At 48.9% G+C, this 22,872-nt stretch overlaps 1 protein-coding gene across 1 annotated transcript in view; it reads right to left on the minus strand.

The window, feature by feature from the left end:
- The window catches only part of LOC138259296 (cytoglobin-1-like), a 253,926-nt gene that overhangs the window by 60,505 nt on the left and 170,549 nt on the right, over positions 1 to 22,872 (minus strand). The window contains exon 5 of the mRNA XM_069206917.1: positions 2,644 to 2,764. Coding sequence (XP_069063018.1) covers positions 2,644 to 2,764 — 121 coding nt within the window. The remainder of the gene's footprint in view (positions 1 to 2,643; positions 2,765 to 22,872) is intronic.

Below are 22,872 nucleotides of genomic sequence, written 5' to 3' on the forward strand. Positions count from 1 at the left end.
TGGCGGGAACAGGATGGCGGTAGGGGGTGCCGCGGGGCCCCTGGGGGCCCCTGCAGTGCCCATGCCAATGGCATGGGCACTGCAGGGGCCCCCGTAAGAGGGCCCCACAAAGTATTTCAGTGTCTGCTTTGCAGACACTGAAATACGTGACGGGTGCCACTGCACCCGTCGCACCTTCCCACTACGCCGGCTCAATTCTGAGCCGGCGTACTCGTGGGAAGGTTGATTTGCCCTGGGCTGGCGGGCGGCCTTTTGGCGGTCGCCCGCCAGCCCAGGGCAAATCCCAAAATACCCTCAGCGGTCTTTCGACCGCGGAGCGGTATTTTGGTGGGGGAAGTCTGGCGGGCGCCGCCGGACTTAGAATCACCCCCAAAATCTGTCCTTCTGCATGGAGCACAAACCTGCAGGTAAACGGTGACCATCAAAAACAAAGTCCATACCTTCATCAACACCTGTCCGAGTGAGGCAAATCATCCAAATCCGCTAGCTAAACACCACCAGCAACAACAACCTATGACAGCAGACTTTCCAACTCCCTGCTCATAAGGAAATCATGAAAAGACGCTTGGTAGGTCACACCCTCAGCAAGCTGCATCAAACACAACCGGGAAAAGCCTCATCTGGAACCCTCAAAGGAAAATAAAAAGAGAAAGGCCAAGAAACACCTGGTAATGAGGCCTCAAGGTTGACTGCAGGAAGATGGTTACACCTGGAGTCTGATTGAAAGAAAAGTACAGGAAAGAGATGACTAAGAGTCCTGGTTGATGGCATATATCCCAGGAGAGGTAGTAGGCATAAGTAAGATATGAATGGCTTTACAGGAAGCATGCAGACTTTAGAAGTTATGCCTAAAACAGAGGTTTCTTCATTGCCCCTCGAAAGCTGGGGTTAATAAGCCAAAGGCCACCCACACTAATATCCAGCCGGGGTAGGACCCTGTGGATGGTGGTTTCACTGAGCACATAAGAGCTACTTGGGAACTTGAGTTGTTCTGAACAATCCACGCAGGCTTGGAGGAGTCACAATATACAGGTATAGGCCTGCATGTTAAGAGTAGTGGCCAAAGAGATCTCGATGAGAAATCTGACTCAATACTATCCACACTGAACATATCATTGGGCTTGACTTTTTAATAAAAGCAGCCAATTTTGTGTCTGCAGCATGGGCACAATTACACATTGAATAACTATTCTTCTCACTGGAATAATGGTCAGCCTAAGAAAACAAAAAGATACTGCTCATGCGTTAAGGAGACAAAATTTATAAGTCACTCTAGTTGCAAATGCAAATAAATGTCGAAGCTCGGAAAGCATTAAACACGTAAGAGAGTCCCCTGGTAGTCCTAAATTGCCCAGTAAAGGCATTACCAGCTGAATCGTTATTACAAGGTCCACTGATACTATGCTAAACTGTGCAAAAGGTGGTGGCATCTCCAGGTGAAATACCACAGAAAATGTAGGGATTATTGAGAGCATCAGGGCAGTGCTTAGTTTAAACAAATGATTTCCATGCTTTGTACCGGGACTTAATTGTCAAGAACAGCAATTATGACCCCCCCCCCACATGGTGGAGGTGTTTGTCTAGTTTTCCGATGAGCACAAACATTGTTCCATAATTCAATATACATTAAAAATGACGAATACCTGCCACCTAAAACTGTAAAAGCTTGGATGGCAAGTATTCGTCAGGTTAAAAGTACACTGAAAATCTGAACCCTCACACTTGTAAGAGTGTGATGGTTAGCAGTTGTGTTGGTACTGTCATTGGTAGCGCTAGCCAATGACAAAGGGTGGTACAAGCTGCAATGGCCTCCTGACAAGGGCCCTGGCACTTACTTTGTTGCAAACTGAGCACAGGCTGAAATTAACATTCCCCAAGTAATTTCTAATTTCGAGATCCCATGTGTAATCTTTGGTAACTCTGTCCCCTGGAGTTATTCAGAGACCCCACTCCCAAGCATTGGTAATTCTGGAGAGGCAGGGGATCTCTTAACGAGATGCAGTGTACATTATGGGTTACACTGTCGTTAGAGCTTTCTTGAAAAATGAAAAAAGATAATTAGTATATTTATTTATGGAGTTCAAGGACAGGCCAATGGGTGGTTTTCTTGTAAATACAAAGCAAGCATCACTCTTTTTGAGTAATACCAGCACTTGGATAGCTCGCAGTGTTGCACAAGAGCCCGGCATAAAGTAGCTTAACCTACCTGTTACAACACTTTGCAAAAGCTCGGGGGGAAGGGCAAAGCCTGGCCCATACCCTATAAATACACAAAAAAATCAAATGATGGAAGAATTGATTGGCGTTCGCCCATGGTCATTACAAACAACATCGCAACCTCGAACAGATTGTTCAAATTATCAAAACATTAGAATTTAAAACACAAGCTGCAAATGTAGCTGTGAAAGTTCATTAACGTTGGCTCAGAAGCATTTTCTGTACCTTTGCCATTTCATTAAAAGGAAATGCATATGAAAGCCAGATATGCCACCCTGCCATCAATCCCTTTCAAGGGAACAAACAGGTCATAGAACAATGGCATTATGCAGAAAGAGGGCAAAGTCAGGAAGGTTAAAGGGTAAATAGAGGGCAAGGTCTAGAGAGCTGGAGTTGTTGAGAGCAAGGCCTTTCTGCTTCACTTACCTCATAGTATTTGGGGGGTGCGTTGTATCTGTAGTGGCTCCGGCCAAGATCAAAGGCCAGCAGCTCTAATTTGTCTTCCTGTCCCAAGCGGGCGACACTCTTCTCTATGAAGGACATGACCCTGAGGTTTAAAAAACACAAGGCAATTAAAAGATAGAGGAGAACGCGGCCTTATGTGTGGATTTGAACAAATTCCATTCTCAACTTCACATTAATGAGAGTTTTTGAAACAGAGTCTTTCATTCCTATCTACTGAGGCAAAGGATTGCAGATGTTGTCATCTGGATAAGACACCTGCCATTTTTTATTTCAGACTCATGCCACTGAGAGGGTGCCCATGTATTGCTGTTTTCAGGAATTGTATTTTTTCAGTCCCAGGCTCTGAACGATGACATGAGTTGCAATTAAGGAGCCCTGTCTATTAAGAGCCAACTTAGTTAAAGGGGATTCTGAAACGAGGGTAATGGCAGAGCAAATGGTGGAATGGAAGTTTGCAGGGCTGAGTGGCGTTACTCACTAATAATGTCATACAAAATGGAGCACAATTCGCTGAAACTGGATCTTTGATACCTACTAAGGTAAGTAAAAAACAGCTTTGAAATGCATGTTCTGTGCATGCTTGCAAGTGAGAGCGTGCTTGTGTGAGAGAAGGTGTGTGTATATGTGAGCATGTGTGTCTATTTGTAAGCATAGGTATGAGTGAAAGTGAGTGAGAGTCAGTGACTGTGAATGAGAATGAGTGTCTATGTGTGAGCGAGTCAGAGTGAGTGAAATTAGGAGAGGCTGCAAGTAACAATGCGCAAGTGTAAGCAGTCGCGGCTCGCTGACCTGTAACGGGGTAGGGGGTTCAGCGCACGCAGCGGTGAGAGGTCGGATTTGGTAACATTTAATTTTTTTAAAAAACAAAAAACCTTACCTCCTCCATTGCCATTCTACTCCTCTCTCCCTCGCCGTCGCTGCAGGCAGGCACAGGCTACCAGCATGCCCTGCGGCTAATCCTAACACTGCTCAGACTAGCGTCAGGATTGGCTGGGAGTGCCCTGGTTGGATGCTCCTAGGCAGACTGGGAGCCTGTGCAGGCTCTATTCAGCCTGGCAACACAGTGCCGGGCTAGAGAGAGCCTACTGCGCATGTGTGTTTGGCTAGTCCGAGACGGCCGGCCAAACACTCATGCTGTCTGAGGGGAGTGCTCTGTGCACTCCCCTCACTGCCTGCCACCTCCATGACCCCACCCCTTTCACCACGAAGGGATAATAATCCTCTGCTGCTGGCGGGGGTGACGCTATCCTGCCCTAATGGAGGAGCCGCCCCTGATTGTAAGACACTGTTAGAGAGTGGGAGTGGGAGTGAGTGTATGTGAATGAGAATGTAGTGTCCTGCTTGTGAGTCTGTCGTTGGCCTTGGTATACGGAAGGCAATTCTTGTCTTACAGAAATGTCCATGGCAAAATACTGGTGCTGGCATACTTGAGTCGATTTTTAACATGACAGACACCTGTGACAGAATACTGGCAGTACTTCTTGGCATAATTGGCCTCCATGGTAAAATACTAGTACTGGCATACTATAGGTAATTGTTGCATTTGGGGCACCTGTGGAAAAATGCTGACATGCTGGGAGGGCGGCAACCATCACAAAATGCAAACCCTGTCATGAAGGCGAATTTTTTTTAATAATAGTCATCTATGGCATTTTGACAATATAAAAGCCTACATTCTGGTACTAGCATTTTGGGGGCACCCATAACATATGGGGCACCCATATAGCCCTGTCCCAATGCAGGTAATATTTGACATATGGGGACACTCATAGCACATTTTGCAAAAGAAAATAGGGTCAACACCTGAGGAGCACTAGGGTACAATGGCTTGGCACACCATGAAAGTAGTTGAATATTAGTGACTGTTATTTCAAAGACTAAGGCATTTTAGTAAATTTATGTGAAAGACTGTGCTTTAAAATGCACTATCCGATCCAATTCTATTCAACATTTTTTAGTGGAGTGAAACTCCTTAGACAATATCTGGCTTGTTTGGTGTTGTTATGGAATTTTAGCTGTCAATTATTGTGATGTCATCAAGGTTCAGGTCATGTGATTTGATTTCTTGGACAAAGCCATCAGGATCAAGGAACACATGATATCACTTCCTGTGATGCCATTAAGGTCAAAGGGTATGTGATGTCACTTTCGCTACTCCTCGAATTTTAGAGAATTGGTGTTCATGGGAGGTGGAGGAAAGGGTATGGTTTGGTCGAGTTTTGGGTTAGAGGCAGACAAAAGTTCTTAGATGGTAGGAATTGTCAGTAATGGAAAACAAGGTTTAGATTTTTTGGGGTTGCCTTTCTGCTATACTGACTTGCAGATCTAACACTGCTCTTTCTTCGTTCCACTCTCACACTAACATGTGATCCATGCACAAATTTAGGCAATATGACCCATGCAACTACAGGTTCCATGCTGCAACTCAGTAGTAAACAAGGCATGATGGATTTTGCAAGTAGGGCTTGCATAGAAAAGGGGGGGGAACATTTTCCCTCATCCTGGTAACATGCAGACCCTCCTTTCTTTCCATTGTCTCTGCAGCTTCTGAGATAGCACAGACGGATGACAAGAGATTGCTACACGTCATGTTCCCCATCACTTTGCAAACCCAGGGACCTGAGACAAGTGGACAAATGGAATGAATGATTTTACTGAGAGTTTTAGCATATTGAATTCAGACCCAAGCACAACTCAACATTTTCAGACACTCCATGTGTACTCTGAAAGACCAATTTGCAACACAAATGCGCATGTGGGATGCCTTTTTCTGACATTTTTTTCTGCGCAGTTCCTCCATGCCATCTTTACTAGGTCTACAATATTTTCTGAGTAATTCCAAAGATGACCCATTGTACAGTGTAGATGGATCAGTTACTCATCCTACACATAGGGATAATCAATTCTTGATGGTCTACCTGTATGTGGGCAGCAGCAGGCGTGTGGGCCAGCATGTACTTTTGGCAAAATAGTCATTTCATTTTTATTCCGGCATCTACGACTACATTTCATCAAATGTGATGGTATATCTTCCTCTATTAACAATTCCTCAATCGATGTATAGCAATATCTCTTTCCTAACTATCCTATCTTATAAGATGGTCGGCCATTGATTTAATCTTTGCGAGTTAATTAGGCTCTCCACGAATCTAGCAGTTTGTTTAGCTGCTATGAGGCAGGACTAGCATTTGCCATGTTGGAGGCAAACTTAGGGGCATGTTTACAAGCCCCTAGCGCCACCTTGTGGTGCCCTAGCGTCATTTTTTTTAATGCTAAGGTGGCGTTAAGGAGGCCTTTCTCCCGCTCTGTATTTACAAAGTGGCGCAATGCTTGCATTGCGCCACTTTGTAAACCCTTGCGCCACTTTATGTCTGTGACAGGCATAATGTATGCAAAGGGGGCATTCCCACGCAGGGAAAAAATGGTGCAAAGAAATTTACAACATTTCACTGCGCCATTTTTTCTGTCATTTTTAATGCCTGCTAAGAGAAGATGTTAAAAGGACACACCCATTTTAATCAATGGGCCTCCCTTTTGCTTTGCTGCACTAGCTTCAAAATGTTTGACAGTAGTGCAGCAAAGTGCCACAATAGGGTCAAAAATGTAGATGCTATTGTTCTAACGACCGCCATGGTGTGCCGTATTGTAAATACGGCACAACCATGGTGTTGTTAGGTGGGGGCAGGGGCGACTCAAGAAAAGCGGCACATCGGGACCGATGCGCCACTTTCTTGTGAATGTGCCACTTAGTTTTTTCCTGTGACTAATTAGATTGTGGTTGGGGTGTCCTTTCATGACTTAAAGTTCTAGCTTTATGAGAGTGGTAAAGCTTTCCAGGAGTCTTCCAGAGTTGGTGTCTCAGAAGAAGATGCTGGAATGGAACAGATGTAGTCAATGAATCACACCAATTATTCTATAGAGGCAGAGCCTTATTTATACAAAAAACATTTTAAGACCTGGCTGTTTCCAAATAGGTTTTGGCCAAGTCATTTTTCAATGTATCGCCAGGTGTAGTTATTTTTCTTATGTTAGAGAAGCACCACGAATTTCATACAGTAAATAATAAACTGTGTTTTTTCCTCTGCTCCTTCTTCTGCTCTTAGTACCTATATTGTTTGCTTTTTTTTTACAACTTTATTTAAAGATTTTCAAGGGTAGGTTCTTGAAATACGTAGCTTATATAAAGTGTGAATTGCATAGCATGTGGAACATCACAATCGCAGAGGTAATATTGCACAGGAGACCATTTATTGACCACTAATCGAGGGACCTAGTGCATCATTCTTCTTTGCCTGTAGCAAAAAGGACAGGTTTAATTTCATAGCAGTATATTGACAATGCAGATGGTTTGTCTTCTGTGGGCTGAGATAAGCGACACAAACCAGACCTATTGATCACATTTGGCGTAAATACTATGGGGCAGATTTATCATTCTTTCATGCAGCACAACATTGCACGCCACCTTGCTGAGCTGCACTCCGTGAACGGGAAAGGGCAGAAATGTACCATATTTACCGTTATAGGGTGCATTCCTGTCCTTTCCTAGTGCAGGCACACTTTTGGCTGCCTAGCGCCAATGCAGGCACCCTTGCGTCATTTTGCAATGGTGCCTGCGCTGTAGGAACATTTGTTTTTGTGCAAGAAGGGACACCTTCCTGCACAAAAACATTCATGAGAGGCATTTTCCTTTTTCTATGTGTGCCGCAGAATGCAGCTCACATAAAAAAAGGGAAAAAACAAGGAGAAATAAAGATATTTCTCCTCATTATGCCTCACCTTGGAAGGCATAGCATTTTGTTGCATTCCCACGTCTACCACTACCACTTGTGTGGCACAAGAGCGATGCACACTTTGATGAATATGGCCCTATATCCTTGCCCATCACAAGGGCCTCTTTCAATATCTGATTCAGAGAGAGCCCTATTTATTGCACAATTGACTACTCTAGCATGGCAGCTAGCTTCTCCATTGCACAGACAGTCCATGACATCGACCATATTTAGATTGCTTTGTAGCTTAGGTGCCAATGGTTCTACCGAGAGCGTTAATAAAAGGGACTGAGGGGTAGCCTTGCCTCGACATTTTGTGATTTTAGATAAACCGGTGTAATGCCCTGCCTTTCTTTTGCTTTCAGACATGAAACATGGAAGAAAGGAATTTTCTGTTTGGTGCCGCATAACTCATTTCCTATTCCCGTTTATTGTCAGCAACCAAGGTGACATTTTGATGCACATCACTTCCAGTCGATTTTCATCTTTCTTCAAGGATCACCTGAAAAGCACTACTTCCGGTCTAGAGCCTCTCCTTTGATGTTTTTGACTCTGCACTCTTGGGTTTCCGGTCACAGCCTGTACGTGTGCCCATAATGGGAGTTATAGACTCGAGATGGCACCTACCTACTTGACCATGATCCCTGTTCAATTTTCAGACCCCGAACATTAACAAAGTAATGTCAGGCTCGGATGTGAAGGTGATGTTCCTCTAAACTGAAGATGCCAATTTTCTATGCCAATTACAGCATTTACTATGTTTTGGCTCAATTTTGTAGCAGATGGTCATTTCTAAGCAATTGGCATACTGAGATTTAAACTGACGACCCGCCAAGCATGTTCTCACCTAATGTGGAGAGAGGTAAAAGCAGGCCAGAAAGCAGCTTCGTAAGGACTGATACACCACTTTAGTTTGCAAAAGTAAAAATCTTTATCCTTGCTTCATTTATGTAAGTGGTTGCAGAGATCAGAGAGCATGTTTGGGGAGCAGGACTTGTATTTCATCATCAGACTTTCGGCCACTGTAAGAGAGATAAAAGCAGATACGGTCGAAAGAAGAAGGAAGAGGAAAATAAGAAAAACAGTGACAAAGGGAGAAAGAAGGGATAACAAAATATCCTGCAAGAGTCAGATAAAGAGGCACGAAGCATAGGGTGGTGGAAAAAGGGGCAAGATGTGAAATCAAAAACATGCATTTACTTATTTACTTATTTAGGATTCGTAGAGTAGGCCTGTTATCCAACTAAGGGGATCCTGGTGCTCGGGCAGCACTGGTAAAAGGATGTTACTGGGGCTCTGTGCCTGCACTTAAAACATTACAAATTAAACACTGAAGTGCAGAAGCGAAAAATGCGTCTTCGCTCTTGCTCTGGTGGTGAAACGCTTATCAGATAGGTTGAATGTGGGAGTGCTGTACTTGGTACTATTGATCTATGAAGGGAAGATTATGATAGTCCTAGGTAGAGTGTGCCTCAATAGCCCACAAAGGATGACGTAAAATCTTTCACGACCATAACTACATGCGGAAAACAAAAAAAAATGCCCTAAAACATAGGGGAAGCCAGTAGATGTTTTAAATATGCACCTTACTATTTCAGGGTCCAAAAATTGCTAAAGAGAAGCAACATTTGTCAGTCTTGGCTGGAAGCTCAGAGCAAACAAGGTTGCCTTTGATATCTCTGACATATTGAATAGTAATCACTGCTATGATGAGCCCAGAAAGTTGATTCAACTTTATACATTTTATTAGGTGATATGTAGGCATGAGGGGATGCCTCTTGAGAAAATTTTGGGTCCTGAAGATTGCAGATGGTCCGGGCCTATTCGAGGTCACAACAGCCTTTTACCCAGCTTTAATCCATACAGTAACACACAGTTACTTGGCTGTCAATTAATTTCAATCCACCAGGAGGAATTACACACTGTCTGACTGAAGCATTCATTTGTGTAACCCCGACATCGGGCAAGGAACTCATGGACTGTGGGTCAGCTATATGCATATGTATTCCCAGCACGGATGTTGAGATATTTAAGGGATGCTGACATCTGTCTGGATCTCTTCATGATGGTGATGATCCGTTTAGGTCAACTGAGCTTCGCACACAGATGGCTAGTAGGTCTCATTACAAAACTAGCATTGACAAAGCATATAGGCAACACTTGGGAGTGAAAGCAGGCAAAACGCATCTGAAAAAAGAGTATGGTACAAAATATTGTGGATTAAGCATTGTCTGTCAAAAACATTGGGGGTCATTCTTCCGCCGCCCGCCAGAGTTCCCCCGACAGAACACCGCTCCGCGGTCTGAAGACCGCTGCGGTGATTCTGTGTTTCCCGCTGGGCTGGCGGGCGACCGCCAGAAGGCCGCCCGCCAGCCCAGCGGGAAACCCCTTCCCACGAGGAAGCCGGCTCCGAATGGAGCCGGCGGAGTGGGAAGGTGCGACGGGTGCAGTTGCACCCATCGCGAATTTCAGTGTCTGCTAAGCAGACACTGAAATTCTTTGTGGGGCCCTCTTACGGGGGCCCCACGACACCCCATACCGCCATCCTGTTCCTGGCGGGCGAACCGCCAGGAACAGGATGGCGGTATGGGGTGTCGGAATCCCCATGGCAGCGCAGGATTCCTGAGGGCAGCGGAAAACCGGCGGAAGACCGCTGGTTTTCCCTTTCTGACCGCGGCCAAACCGCCACGGTCAGAATGCCCTTGAGAGCACCGCCAGCCTGTTGGCGGTGCTCTCGTGGTCGTTGACCCTGGCGGTCAATGACCGCCAGGGTCAGAATGACCCCCATTGTGTCTTAATATATTGTCAAAAATATCACCCTGTTGGTGTAATTGATAAAAAATATTCACCCAGTGTATTTTGGGTATATATACTATGTTCTGAGCATCCATATTTCAAATGTTTTTGTTAGCTCTCACTCATCAGTGCGAATAGGCTTCTCGCTGACCAATTTTAGATGTAAAATAGTCCCTCGTGAATTCCGATGGAAGCAGAAGGACATACCTAAAGAGTCAACATAAAAACTCTGAGGCTAAAATTCTGCTGTAAAGTGATCCATAATGTGACTGACAATTGCTCAAACTAATTGCTGTAGGTTATGGAGCAAAATAGGTCTATGATTCAAGGAGGTTGGCCAAAAGCTCTTTTACGTAATTATTGAATACAATATGATAAATGGAGCAAGCATCACACACGTCAAACCTCAAAAGATGTTACCCATTTGTAGAAAATGTAAAAAGCACAGGGCAAACACATTGCAACTACCAATGAACACTGAAGGTGCTTAAATGTAAAAACAGGAAGCTCCTAGAACATTTACTTTGTAAAGGATCTGGAGAGGACTACGAGTCATGGATACTAGAAAGCGATCAGACCCCAGGAGCAATTATTAGAGTCACAAACTGATTATTTGACCAGCTGGCAGTTAGCTATGTGAAAAATCCGAAGATATAGAATGCATCTCATTTAGATCCACATTAGATCACAAGTGTGTTGATCATGTGGGTCAGCCAGCACAGATTCCTCAGGGTGTTCTTCCCAGAAATAAACCCGGACTGATCCCCACAGATCAAACAGGGCAAGTGTGGAGGGAGTTGGGCCGCTAACACATGACTGGGAAGCTTGACATCAACATTTACCATAGAGATAGGGCGGTAGGACCCCGTTTCCAACTGATCTCTCCTCTGCTTTGGCATTAGAGTAATTAAGGCCTCACCCACTGGGATGGGAATGCCCACCTTTTTTAGACTCCTGCATATTTGTCCACTAACTTATCTAATAAAATAGTTGGGAAATGGTTATAAAATGCAGAGGTTAAGCCATCTGTTTTTAAGGTCTGTAGTGCTTCTACCAGATCTTGTTTAATTATGGTGGCCACTAATGTCTTCTGGTCACCCCGAGACCGATGCTAAAGGGAGCTGGTTTAAGAAACTTCCTAGGTCCGCATTTGTGCCTGGTAGCTGTGGCTGTGAATATATCGCTTGCAAGTGTGTGGCGAAAACCTCATTATTGATTGTTGGGTAAAATGTACAATGCCTGTGTCATCTTTTATAGAGAGTTTGAGTAGAGGAGCTTATTCTGATCTAATCAGTTGGGCCAATAATCAACCTGCTCTGTCCTCTTCACAATACCAATGCTGCCTAGCCTTTTTTCTACCATGTTTTTCTGGTTGGTCCCACAACTCACACAGTTTAAGTTTTTGTCTGTCCCAGGTTAGGGCTAGAGAGGCATCATCAGTGAGTTGTTTTTCCAACCTCTTCAGTTCTACCTCTTGTTTGGAAAGGTCTTGCTCTAATGTGCCTCGCACCCTGACAGCGGTAGCCATACACAACCCCCATATAACCACCTTCATGGCATCCCACTTGATGGCTCGGGTCTCTGTCGATCCCCAATTGACTTCAAAGTATTGCATTAAAGATGTGGTTATTGTGTCGTGAAATACTGGATCTGAGAGAGATTCAACATGTAGTCACCAGAATGGCACCCTGAGTGGCTGTCTATGGAGAGAGTATGTTAACAGAAGTGGAGAGTGATCTGAGATGTAACATGCCAAGTATTAAACGTTAGATACTCTAGAGGCGGCTGATGCTTGCAGGAAAAAACAGTCGAGGCAGCTGTGAGTGTCTGTAACCATGGTATAGTATGAATAGGTACGAGTGTGGGGGTGTCGATGTTACCCCAGAAGTCCCAGGTTGTGTATGGTTTGAAGGAGTGTTGTTGTGGAGTCGGGTTTGAGGCCCTCCTGAGGAAGGGTGGGTGGGGGGTGTACAGGGAGGAGCGGGTAGCCGGTTAATGGTCCCATTTATCACACAATAAAAATCTCCGGTAAAGATAACTTCATTATTGGGAGTGATTTGTGCAGCCAGGATCACCGCCCCCAGGGATTCTCCATCATCAGTGGTGAGAGCATAGACATTGATAATGCATACCACGTGGGCATCTAGCATCCCCTCCTGGATAGTGCTTAAGGGCAGTCTGGGTCTGTGACAATACTGATAGACTGAAACGGGCTCCCTAGGGCTATTCAGATGATACTACCTCAGGCACATCCTGAGTAGGATGTAGCTGCTATCTTTCCTCACCACCTTTTCTGCAGTGCCTTAATACAATCTTCCCACATGTGTGCCTCTTGCAAACATGCGTTCACCACCCCATAGCGTCTCAGGTAGCTTATTGTCCTATTATGTTTGACCATGTTTCCCAGACCCGCACATTCCATGTCACAGATTTATAATGCATTACTAGTGTCTTCCCCACCATATTAACAAATCCAGCTGTCTCTATCGGTTTCTGTGATGGCTACCTACTAGTACTCTCCTTACGTACCTCGTTCTGGAAGCTTCCCTGTCATAAATGGACAAATCCTGTGTCAAAAGTCACCAAAACATCCCATGAGGAAGTAGTTGAATCTTTCCCCGTCAAGAACAATAACAAAAAGCAATGACCATATGATTCAACCCAACACCCCACCTCCCTCAGGCATTGGCCTTTGCCCCCAGGAGCAACAAATCCATGGAGTTGATGAACCCCGCCCCAATTCCCCATCCCAGAGATCAAGTGTACGTAGCAGTAATGGTGTTCAGTTAGTGTAGAAACTTTCCAGGACCCTGGGCCCCCGTTTGTCACGATCTTACCAAAAGGAAGTAGGACACAGCAATTTACAGCAGCAGGGGTCCCTTGCAGAAGTATTTCTTCACCCATTGTAAAGGTATTCAACACTGCAAAGCAATTGAACAAATAATCTGTGGTCACCACCTATAAGCTTGTGTTCTTACTTCAGTTTCTTCCCCGCCAGATCCTTGCGTTACCTGATACGCTAGATCTAGAAAACCCAACTCAGAATATTTGTGGGCAATCAACCAAATGAAGTGTTCTCCTCTAAGGATTCTGGAAGTTGGCTCAATGGGGCATACAGAGTCTGTGTTTCAATAGGAACACCCTCCTGCCATAGTGTCCCATCTTCGGCCACAACAATATGGTCCTGTACTGGAGACTGTCCAGTTGTTGCACGTGTGACCTCTGGTGGCCCTCTGGGTATTCTTACACCGGGGACCTCTCCTCTCACAGAACTGTGCACCGCCGTCCAAACCCAGGGAGTCTAGCCAATCAGTAGCATCTTGGGGGTTGCAAAAAGTGAAGTTTTCCCTTGTGTTGGACTCAGGTTTGCGCTGGAAAGATCAGTCTATATTTGAGGTAGTGGTCTTTCATTCTTCCTTTAACCGCTAGGAACTGTTTCTGAAGTTCCTGGAGCCTCCTGGTGTAATCTAGGAAGATTTGTATGGGAGTGCCTTTGTACTGAGGGGGCCATAAGTTTGGACATATTGAAGGATATGGTCCCTATCTCGATGATTGAACAGTCTGGCAATCATGGACTTCAGTGAGGCCCCCGCCCCGGCTCTGGGCCTAGTGATCTGTGGGCTCTTTCCAGTGAGGCAAATTTTGACAGTCAGATGGACAGCATTGCAGACTGGATCCATTCTTCCATAAACAATTCTGCAGAGAGTCCCTCTGCGCGCTTGGGGAATCCTACAAAGGGAAGATTATTACAGCGGGAGCAGCCCTCCCCATCTTCCAGGCATTCTTTGAGATGCGTCATAGTGCGCTTAAGGCCATCCACTGTGGTTTGCAAGTCCTGAATCAATCAATCAATCAATCAGTGTATTTGTAGAGCGCACTACCACCCGTCAGGGTCTCAAGGCGCTGAGGGGGGGGGGAGGGTGCTGCTACTGCTCAAATAGCCAGGTTTTGAGCCGCTTCCTGAAAGTCTGTAGGTCTTCGGTCTGTCGTAGGGGCACAGGAAGGGTATTCCAGGTCTCTGCAGCGAGGTGGGAGAAGGATCTGCCTCCGGGAGTCGCTCTTCGGATGCGGGGGACAGTGGCGAGGGCGAGGTCGGCTGAGCGGAGTTGGCGGGACTGGGTGTAGAAGGTGAGTCGTCTGTTGAGGTAGGCTGGGCCAGCGTTGTGGAGTGCCTTGTGTGCGTGGGTGAGGAGCTTGAAGGTTATCCTTTTGTTCAAGGGGAGCCAGTGTAGGTCTCTCAGAAGGGGAGTGATATGGCTGTGGTGGTGGGCATCGAGGATCAGGCATGCGGAGGCGTTTTGTATGCGTTGCAGTTGTTTGAAGAGTTTGGCCGGGGCTCCTGCGTAGAGGGTGTTTCCGTAGTCAAGTTTGCTGCTGACGAGGACTGTTCTTCTTGTATCTGTGGGGATCCATCTGTAGATCTTGCAGAGCATGCAGAGGGTGTTGAAGCAGGTTGAGGAGATAGCGCTGACTTGTTTGGTCATGGAGTGTTGAGTCGAGGATGATGCCCAGGTTGCGTGCGTGGTTGGTGGGTGTTGGGGCTGCTCCCAGAGCGGTCGACCACCAGGAGTCGTCCCAGGCTGAGGGGTTGGCGCCGAAGATGAGGACCTCCGTCTTATCTGTGTTCAACTTCAGTTTGCTGTTCCTCATCCATTCGGCGATGGCCTTCATTCCTTTGTGGAGGTTGAATTTGGCGGTGAGGGGGTCCTTGGTAAGGGAGAGGATCAGTTGGGTGTTGTCGGTGTAGGAGATGATGTTGAGGTTGTGCAGCCGGGCGACGCAGGCGAGCGGGCCATGTAGATGTTGAAAAGTGTAGGGCTGAGGGACGAACCTTGGGGAATGCAGCAGATGATCTTGGAGGCTTTGGAGCGGAAAGGGGGGAGGCAGATGCTCTGGGTTCTGCCGGAGAGGAAGGAGGTGGTCCACTCCAGAGCTTTGTCCCGGATCCTTGCATTGTGAAGGCATGTGCATAGGTTGCGATGGCAGACGGTGTCGAAGGCGGCCGAGAGGTCCAGGAGGATGAGGGCCGCGGTTTTGCCATTGTCAAGCAGGGCCCTGATGTCATCGGTGGCGGCGATGAGGGCGGTTTCTGTACTGTGGTTGCTGCGGAACCCTGACTGGGATGGGTCCAGGATGTTGTTTTCTTCGAGGTAGTGGGTCAGTTGTCTGTTGACGATCTCCTCAATGACCTTGGCCGGGAATGGGAGCAGGGAGATGGGGCGGAAGTTCTTGATGTCTCTGGGGTCCGCCGTGGGTTTCTTGAGTAGGGGTTTGATCTCAGCATGCTTCCAGCTCTCGGGGTAGGTCGCGGTCTCGAAGGAGATGTTGATGACTTTGCAGAGGTGTGGTGCGATGGTGGAGCTTGCTTTGTTAAAGATGTGGTGCGGGCATGGGTCTGATGGAGATTCAGAGTGGATGGAGGCCATGGCTTTGATTGTGTCGTCTTCATACATGTTAGCCCAGACAAGCAGGGGGTCGTAGTTGAAGGTGGGAGAAGAGTCTGAGGAGTCGGTGATTGGCGGGGTGGTCTGGCTGTTGAAGCTGTCATGGATGTCTGTGATCTTGTGGTGGAGGAAGGTGGCGAGGGAGTTGCACAGGTGTTGTGAGGGTGGGATGTCGTTTGTGCTGGAGCTGGGGTTGGAGAGTTCATTCACGATGTTGAAGAGCTCCCTGCTGTTGTGTGCGTTGTTGTCCAGGCATTCTTTGAAGGAGGTTTTCTTGGCAGATCTGATGAGGTGATGGCGATTGCGGATGGCGTTCTTGAAGGCGGCATGGTTGTCCGGAGTCTGTTCGAGGAGCCACTTTCTATCCAGTTTCCGACAGGTTTTCTTGGAGACTTGAAGGTCCGAGGTGAACCAGCTGGCTCTCTTGTTGGCACCTCTGTTGGAAGGTTTATTGAGTGGGGCGAGGGTGTTGGCACAGTCGTCGATCCAGTGCCAGAGGTTGCAGGCTGCGAGGTCGGGATTGGTGGGTTTGGTGGGTGGTTTTCGGGCGAGGCTGGTGTTCAACTGGTCTTGGCTGAGTTTGGTCCAGTTGCGGCAGGGGATCTGTTGGGTGCGGTGGTGCGTGGTGGGTTTCTGGAAGGTGAAATGGATGCAGCGGTGGTCGGTCCATGGGAGTTCGGTGGTGTGGCTGAAGGTGACGTGGGGGCTAGCGGAGAAGACGGGGTTCAGTGTGTGGCCAGCGGAGGAGTGTGTTGGGGTAGTGACAAATTGTCTGAGTCCGAGGGTGGCGAGGTTGTCGATTAGGGTGGTGGTGATGGGATCGTTGTTATTCTCCAGGTGAAAGTTCAGGTCGCCGAGGAGGACGTAGTCGGCGGAGGCTAGGGCGTGCCTGCTGACAAGGTAGGCAATGGAGTCGCAGAACTGAGGCCGAGGTCCGGGGGGTCTGTAGATGAGGGTTCCTCTGAGGGTGGTGTTGGAGTTGGTGTGGATCTGGAAGTGCAGGTGTTCGGCGGCGCTGAGGGTGTTGTCGGTTTAGGTCGTGACCCTGATGGTGTTCTTGTGGACAATGGCAATTTGGCCTCCGACTCTGTTGTTGCGATCCCTGCGGGTGATCTTGTAGCCATCCGGAATGGCTATGGTGATGTCTGGGGCCGAGGAGGCGTTCATCCAGGTCTCTGTCAGGAAGGTGACGTCCGGGTTGGAGGTGTCGAGCAGGTCCCAGAGTTCGACGGCGTGTTTGCGTGCGGAACAGGTGTTAAGTAGGATGCATCGGAGGTAGTTGCGGTCAGGCTCTGCAGGAGGTTTGGTGATTTGGAGGCTGGTGAGGCTGCAGTTCTGGCAGGTGAAGGGTCCCTGGGTGTGCTTAGGGGAGGCCAGGAATCAGGCATGTGCTCGTCCGGTGTTGAGTGCACTGAGGGTGCTGGCGGTGTAATGGCATTGCTGGCTGTGCTGGTCTTGGGGACCAGGGGTCCTCGCGCTGGGCGCAGATGGGTGCAGACAGGCTTGCCTTAGGTGTGCCTTTGGTGCGGCTGCCATATGAGGGGAGGTGGGAGGGAGTGGCAGCAGGGAGGAGGGAGGGAAACAGCGAATGGGAGAGCAGGGGGGCCGGGCCGCGGGGCTGCAGGGACGCAGCAGCAGGAAAAGAGACACTGAAGTGGAGGGAGGGGGGTGACGCCGTGGGGATGCAGCGGCAGGGGCCGAGGGGAGCGGGAAAAAAAATCCAAAATCATGGGCACCTGGAGCAGAGGTAGCACCGGCACGCACTGCAGGGGAGCGACCTGCCTGAAGCAGGGTCAAGGGTCGCTCCCTGATCAGCGATTTTAAGTGTATCAAGGTCACCCTCTGTGGTAGTGACTCTGTCCACTACCTTTCGAAGATCAAGGCGTAGACCGTTAATATTCATTGCCATTAAGTCCACTTTTGTTTAGAGTGTTACTCATGTGCCGTGAATTGCTGCAAGGATTTCTGATATGGCTTGAGTAGTGTTGGTGTTTCCCGGTGATGGAGGGCCTTGTGTCACTTCAGCAGGCATATCTCGGCCCTGGATGGAATATTGAACAATTTTATCAGCTTGTGAGCGCTTTGTATGCTTGTCTTTCACTATAATTGACGAGAGGGTTGAGTCTACGCATCAGTAAAAAACTTTGTGCCCAAGATTGATGGTGGCACGTCTCGACCCCTGGGCTCCCCAGATATCTGCCAAGCATTTATGCTGTACTCCTATTGGGGTTTTGTTATGTGGGGGGCCCCAGGAGACCACCTTAATCCCAATGAGTGATCCTGCAATGGGACTGCGCTGGACCCCACAATTACAATGATTCCCTTCTCTCCTTTGGATCTGCAGTGGGGGCTATAGTGCAGGTGAGGAGCAACTCTGAAGGCAGAGAGTGCCCCACCGGTCACTCCAGTTGCCCATCAAGGGAAGGATGGGGGCATCAGCCTGTCTCAGAGGCCGAGATACCTTAGACATTGCGTGGTTTGTTATGCATCTAGTCTGTGGGGTTTGGGGACTATCCCTGTATCAGGAGGGCCCAGTGGTGAGTGCCTTGTGTTTCCGCAGATCTGCAGTCTTGGGTTCCCTTCAGGGTCGGGTGTCAAAGGTTAGACCCCAGGGGCCAGTCCTCAGTCCTCTTTGGCCTGCTCCCCCATATCAGCATCCTTTAGGTGATGCGCTCCTGTGCTGTTAGTATATGAAGGGAGGGCATTGGGAGCGGGAGGTCCACAAAGCCACTATCCTGTTCCTGAACTGGGTGTGCCCCCAGGCGTTACTGGTCCTGGATTTGCTATGCGGGTGTGGTATTGCCACTTTCGATCAGCAGCGGCAAGGCCGCCTTCCGAGCGGGTGGTGGGTAACCAATGAAGGGCTTCCCTCCTCATCTCCGCTTGGAGATGTTGCCCCCGCCTGGTGGGGGCCCCTCACCAAGCCACTGGAATCTGGGAATTGGCTGGGGCTGCAACAGAACCTGACCACAAAAGGACAGTTGCGCCCCCTCGGGTAGGCTTCGGCCGGCCCAGCCCACAATCTGAAATGCACAGTGCTCAGGTCTCTCATCTCTCCCACCGTCAGCCCCACCGCACAGCACCCGCCTCTGTTGCGGTGTCTTACCAGAGCCAAGTCTGCCATACATCTCGCCTTTTGTGGCCCGGCCGCCTCCTCCTGCAGGCCGGCGACTTCAATCTCTGCAGTCCGCTTCTCACCGTGAACGCAGCCTTGGGAGTTGTGGTGAAGCAAGGTGTTTGCGGCCTCATTGGCTGTCTCAAAGGAGAGTCTAAGTGGTTTCCGCAGTAGTTTTAGGCAGGATTATCATTCAGGTGTGCAGGATTATGAAAAGATATTTTATCCGGAGCTATGGCAAGACGCGCCTCTACATCCATCTTGCTTGGCCCATCACCCTTGTAATACACCATTTTATAAAAAAATAACTTGGTTGTTGAAGACTAATAAACTATCTGCATTTGTAGCCGACGTAACTATTGTGGCCTCACACCACTTTAGACATAGAACAAGTCTTTAACTCATTACACTGGGAATATGTCTGGAGGGTCCTGGAGAAAGCAGGGCTTAGTTCCTCATATATTAATTGGATTAAATTATTATATACTTGCCCACAGGCGAGAGTCCAAATGGGACGCTATGTCTCAGAAGGATTTGTTCTCCAATGTGGCATGAGACCGGGTAGCCCCCATCTCCTTTAATATTTGCCACCACTATAGAACCCTTGGCCTGTAGACTTAGACATGCACTGACAGGATGGGGCATTGAAGTGGGAACCACAGAACATATAGGGGGTCATTCCGACCTCGGCGGTAAAAGGCGCTTACCGCCGGCCAGAAGACCGCCATAACACCTCCGCGGCCGCGGTAAACCGCCACGTCATTCTGACCCGCAACTGGCAAACCGCCAAAAACCCGACATCCACAAAAGTCCGCCACACCAAAGGTCAGCGAAAATATGGCGATGACCAAACCTCCACCGTCACGCCAACAGAAATACGCCCATACCATTCAGAGCCACAAATCCACGCGCCGGTCTTTCAAACGCGGTATTCCATTGGCGGTACACACCGCCGCGGTCAAAATACACACACACATAGAAAACTCGGCCTCATTGGTCAGTTTGAAACACACACACCTGATACACATACTAACACCACTCCCACACACCCAACACAATATAAAACACACACCCACATTACCCACAAGCCCCTACGACCCGAAATTCTTGACGAAGGCTAGAGAGAGCACAGATTAGACAATCCCACAACACCATCACCCACACAGAATCCACGCACCAAACACCACCACACGCACCACACTCATCACCACAAACGCCACCCCACACCTCAACCACACCACCCCATGGCACCCCAAAGACACCCCAGGTTCAGTGACGCCGAACTCAGGGTCATGGTGGAGGAAATAGTCTGTGTAGCGCCCCAGCTCTTCGGGGCACAGGTGCAGCACACCACAATTGCCAGGAAGATGGAGCTATGGCAAAGGATAGTGGACAGGGTTAACGCGGTGGGACAGCATCCACGCAATCGGGAGGACATCAGGAAGAGATGGAACGACCTACGGGGGAAGGTGCGTTCCATGGTATCAAGGCACAACATTGTGGTGCAGAAGACTGGCGGCGGACCCCCACCTACTCCCCCAGAATTTACCGCATGGGAGGAGGAAGTCTTGCACATCCTGCATCCTGAGGGCCTCGCAGGAGTAGGCGGAGGAATGGACTCTGGTAAGTCAAATCTTCACTACTGCTTCCCACCCCCACCCCACCTGCATGCCAAATCATACCCCCACCCTCACCCCTACCCCCATCACACCAACTCCTTGCAAATGGCTCACCATCACAACCCACCCATCCCAACACCATGCCCTGCATGCGACCAGAAAGCATGGACACCCATCACCAAAGCATGCCCACTGCACACACACATCACCCCCACAAGCCACCCTGACAAAAGCCCCCACAAGGAAATGCCTGCACTTGGGTACACGAACACCCACCCATCACACGAAATGCCACACACAGAAGCTATAACCATACCTTTATACCCCTGCAGGACCCGAACGCCACCACACCGCCACGGAGGGTACAGAGATGTCCATCCCACCCCCAGAAGAGGCCCCCAGCGATGACAGCAGCTCTGTCTCCCTGGAGCCAGATGACCAGCCCGGCCCATCGGGGACCTCTGGACAGTCGGTTCCCCACAGACAGCCAAAGGCTACACCAGACCCAACCCCCTCTGGGAACACCACCACAGCTCCCACCCAGCGGGCCCATGCCTCTGTCTCCAGGACACGTCAATCAGCAGTGTGTCTACCACTACAGGGCACCCAGGTTGACCCACCACCCCAACAACAACAGGGACCTGGGGGCAGTGGTAGTGGGCACACCGTCCAGGGGACAGAGGCCCAGGGACACAGGGGAACTGGGAGGGCTGCTGTGCGACAGGGGGGGGGACAGGCCCGGGGAACCGACTCTCCAAGAGGCCCTCTCCTCCATCATGGGAGCATACCACCGCTCCCAGGAGACGATGGCGACGGTACTGGCCCGGTTCCAGGAGATCCAGGAACTGCAGTAGGAACGGTACATGGGGTTCAGGGAGGAACTGAGGAACATTGGTTCCGCAATGGGGACCATAGTCGTGGCCCTTACCCAGATCGTCACCACATTGCGGGACCATGTGGCACCCCAAAGGGCCCCTGTCACTAGCCCAGGCCAGGAACAGCCTACCACCTCCGCCGGCGCTAGTGGACAGGAGGCCCCACACAACGACAGGCCACCAGAACCCCACCTCCTGCAGGAGAAGAACCACCCCGCAAGCGGAACCTGAGATCTCACAAGAAGACAGAGTAGGATTGCAAGACCCCCGCCAGCCAAAGATACCCCCTGATGTCATCCCACTGTCCCACATTGTCACCCTGTCCAAACTTGAACTGCCCCTGCTCCATCCTTCCCCAGGCATATGGACAATGCACCTGTGCGACTGAGAACTGGACTCTGCCATGGACATTACTCCACCCCCACCCATCACCGTTTCACAATCATGAACCTATATGTAGCACTTAAAATAAATCACTTATTGCACTAAAAATAACAGGAGTCTGCTTGTATTCTTTACAAATGTATTACACATAACGGTGCAATAATGTCCAGTTACTTTGTGATGACAACATACCAATTTCAATAAGCTTTAGTCCATGGGCAAACAAAGCTGAAGTCAGGCAGTGGGTCACACAGCTCTGCAAAGGGAAGGGAAAGTCACAAATCAGTCAACAGGAACTGGGGGGAAACACAGACAGTGGAGACCCATGAGGCCGTAAGTAAATGTAAAATGGCGTGGGGGATTCTTACCTGTGTGCTACTGAAAATATTGTTGTATGACTGTATCCCTGTTGTCCGTGTCGTCCCCGTCGTCTTCCTCCTCTTCACTCTCCACAGGCTCCACAGCTGCTACAACACCACCATCTGGACCATCCTCCTGCAGAAAAGGCACCTGGCGTCGCAAAGCAAGATTGTGAAGCATACAGCAGGCCACGATGATATGGCACACCTTCTTTGGTGAGTACATTAGGGATCCCCCTGTCATATGCAGGCACCTAAACCTGGCCTTCAGGACCCCGAAGGTCCTTTCTATGATCCTCCTAGTGCGCCCATGGGCCTCATTGTACCGTTCCTCTGCCCTGGTCCGGGGATTCCTCACTGGGGTCAGTAGCCACGACAGGTTGGGGTAACCAGAGTCACCAATTAGCCACACACGGTGTCTCTGTAGCTGTTCCATCACATGAGGGATGCTGCTATTTCGCATGACATACGCGTCATGCACTGACCCAGGGAACTTGGCATTTACATGGGAGATGTACTGGTCAGCCAAACAGACCACCTGGACATTCATCGAATGATAACTTTTTCTGTTTCTGTACACCTGCTCACTTTCTTTGGGGGGAACCAAAGCCACATAGGTCCCATCAATGGCACCAATGATGTTGGGGATGTGTCCAAGGGCATAGAAATCACCCTTCACTGTAGCCAATTCGCCCACCTCAGGGAAAATAATGTAGCTCCGCATGTATTTCATCAGGGCAGACAACACTCTGGACAAAACCTTAGAAAACATAGGCTGAGACATCCCAGATGATATGGCCACTGTTGTCTGAAAAGACCCACTTGCCAA

The sequence above is a fragment of the Pleurodeles waltl genome, chromosome 9 (genome assembly GCF_031143425.1).
Source record: "Pleurodeles waltl isolate 20211129_DDA chromosome 9, aPleWal1.hap1.20221129, whole genome shotgun sequence".
Taxonomy (NCBI): Eukaryota; Metazoa; Chordata; class Amphibia; order Caudata; family Salamandridae; genus Pleurodeles; species Pleurodeles waltl.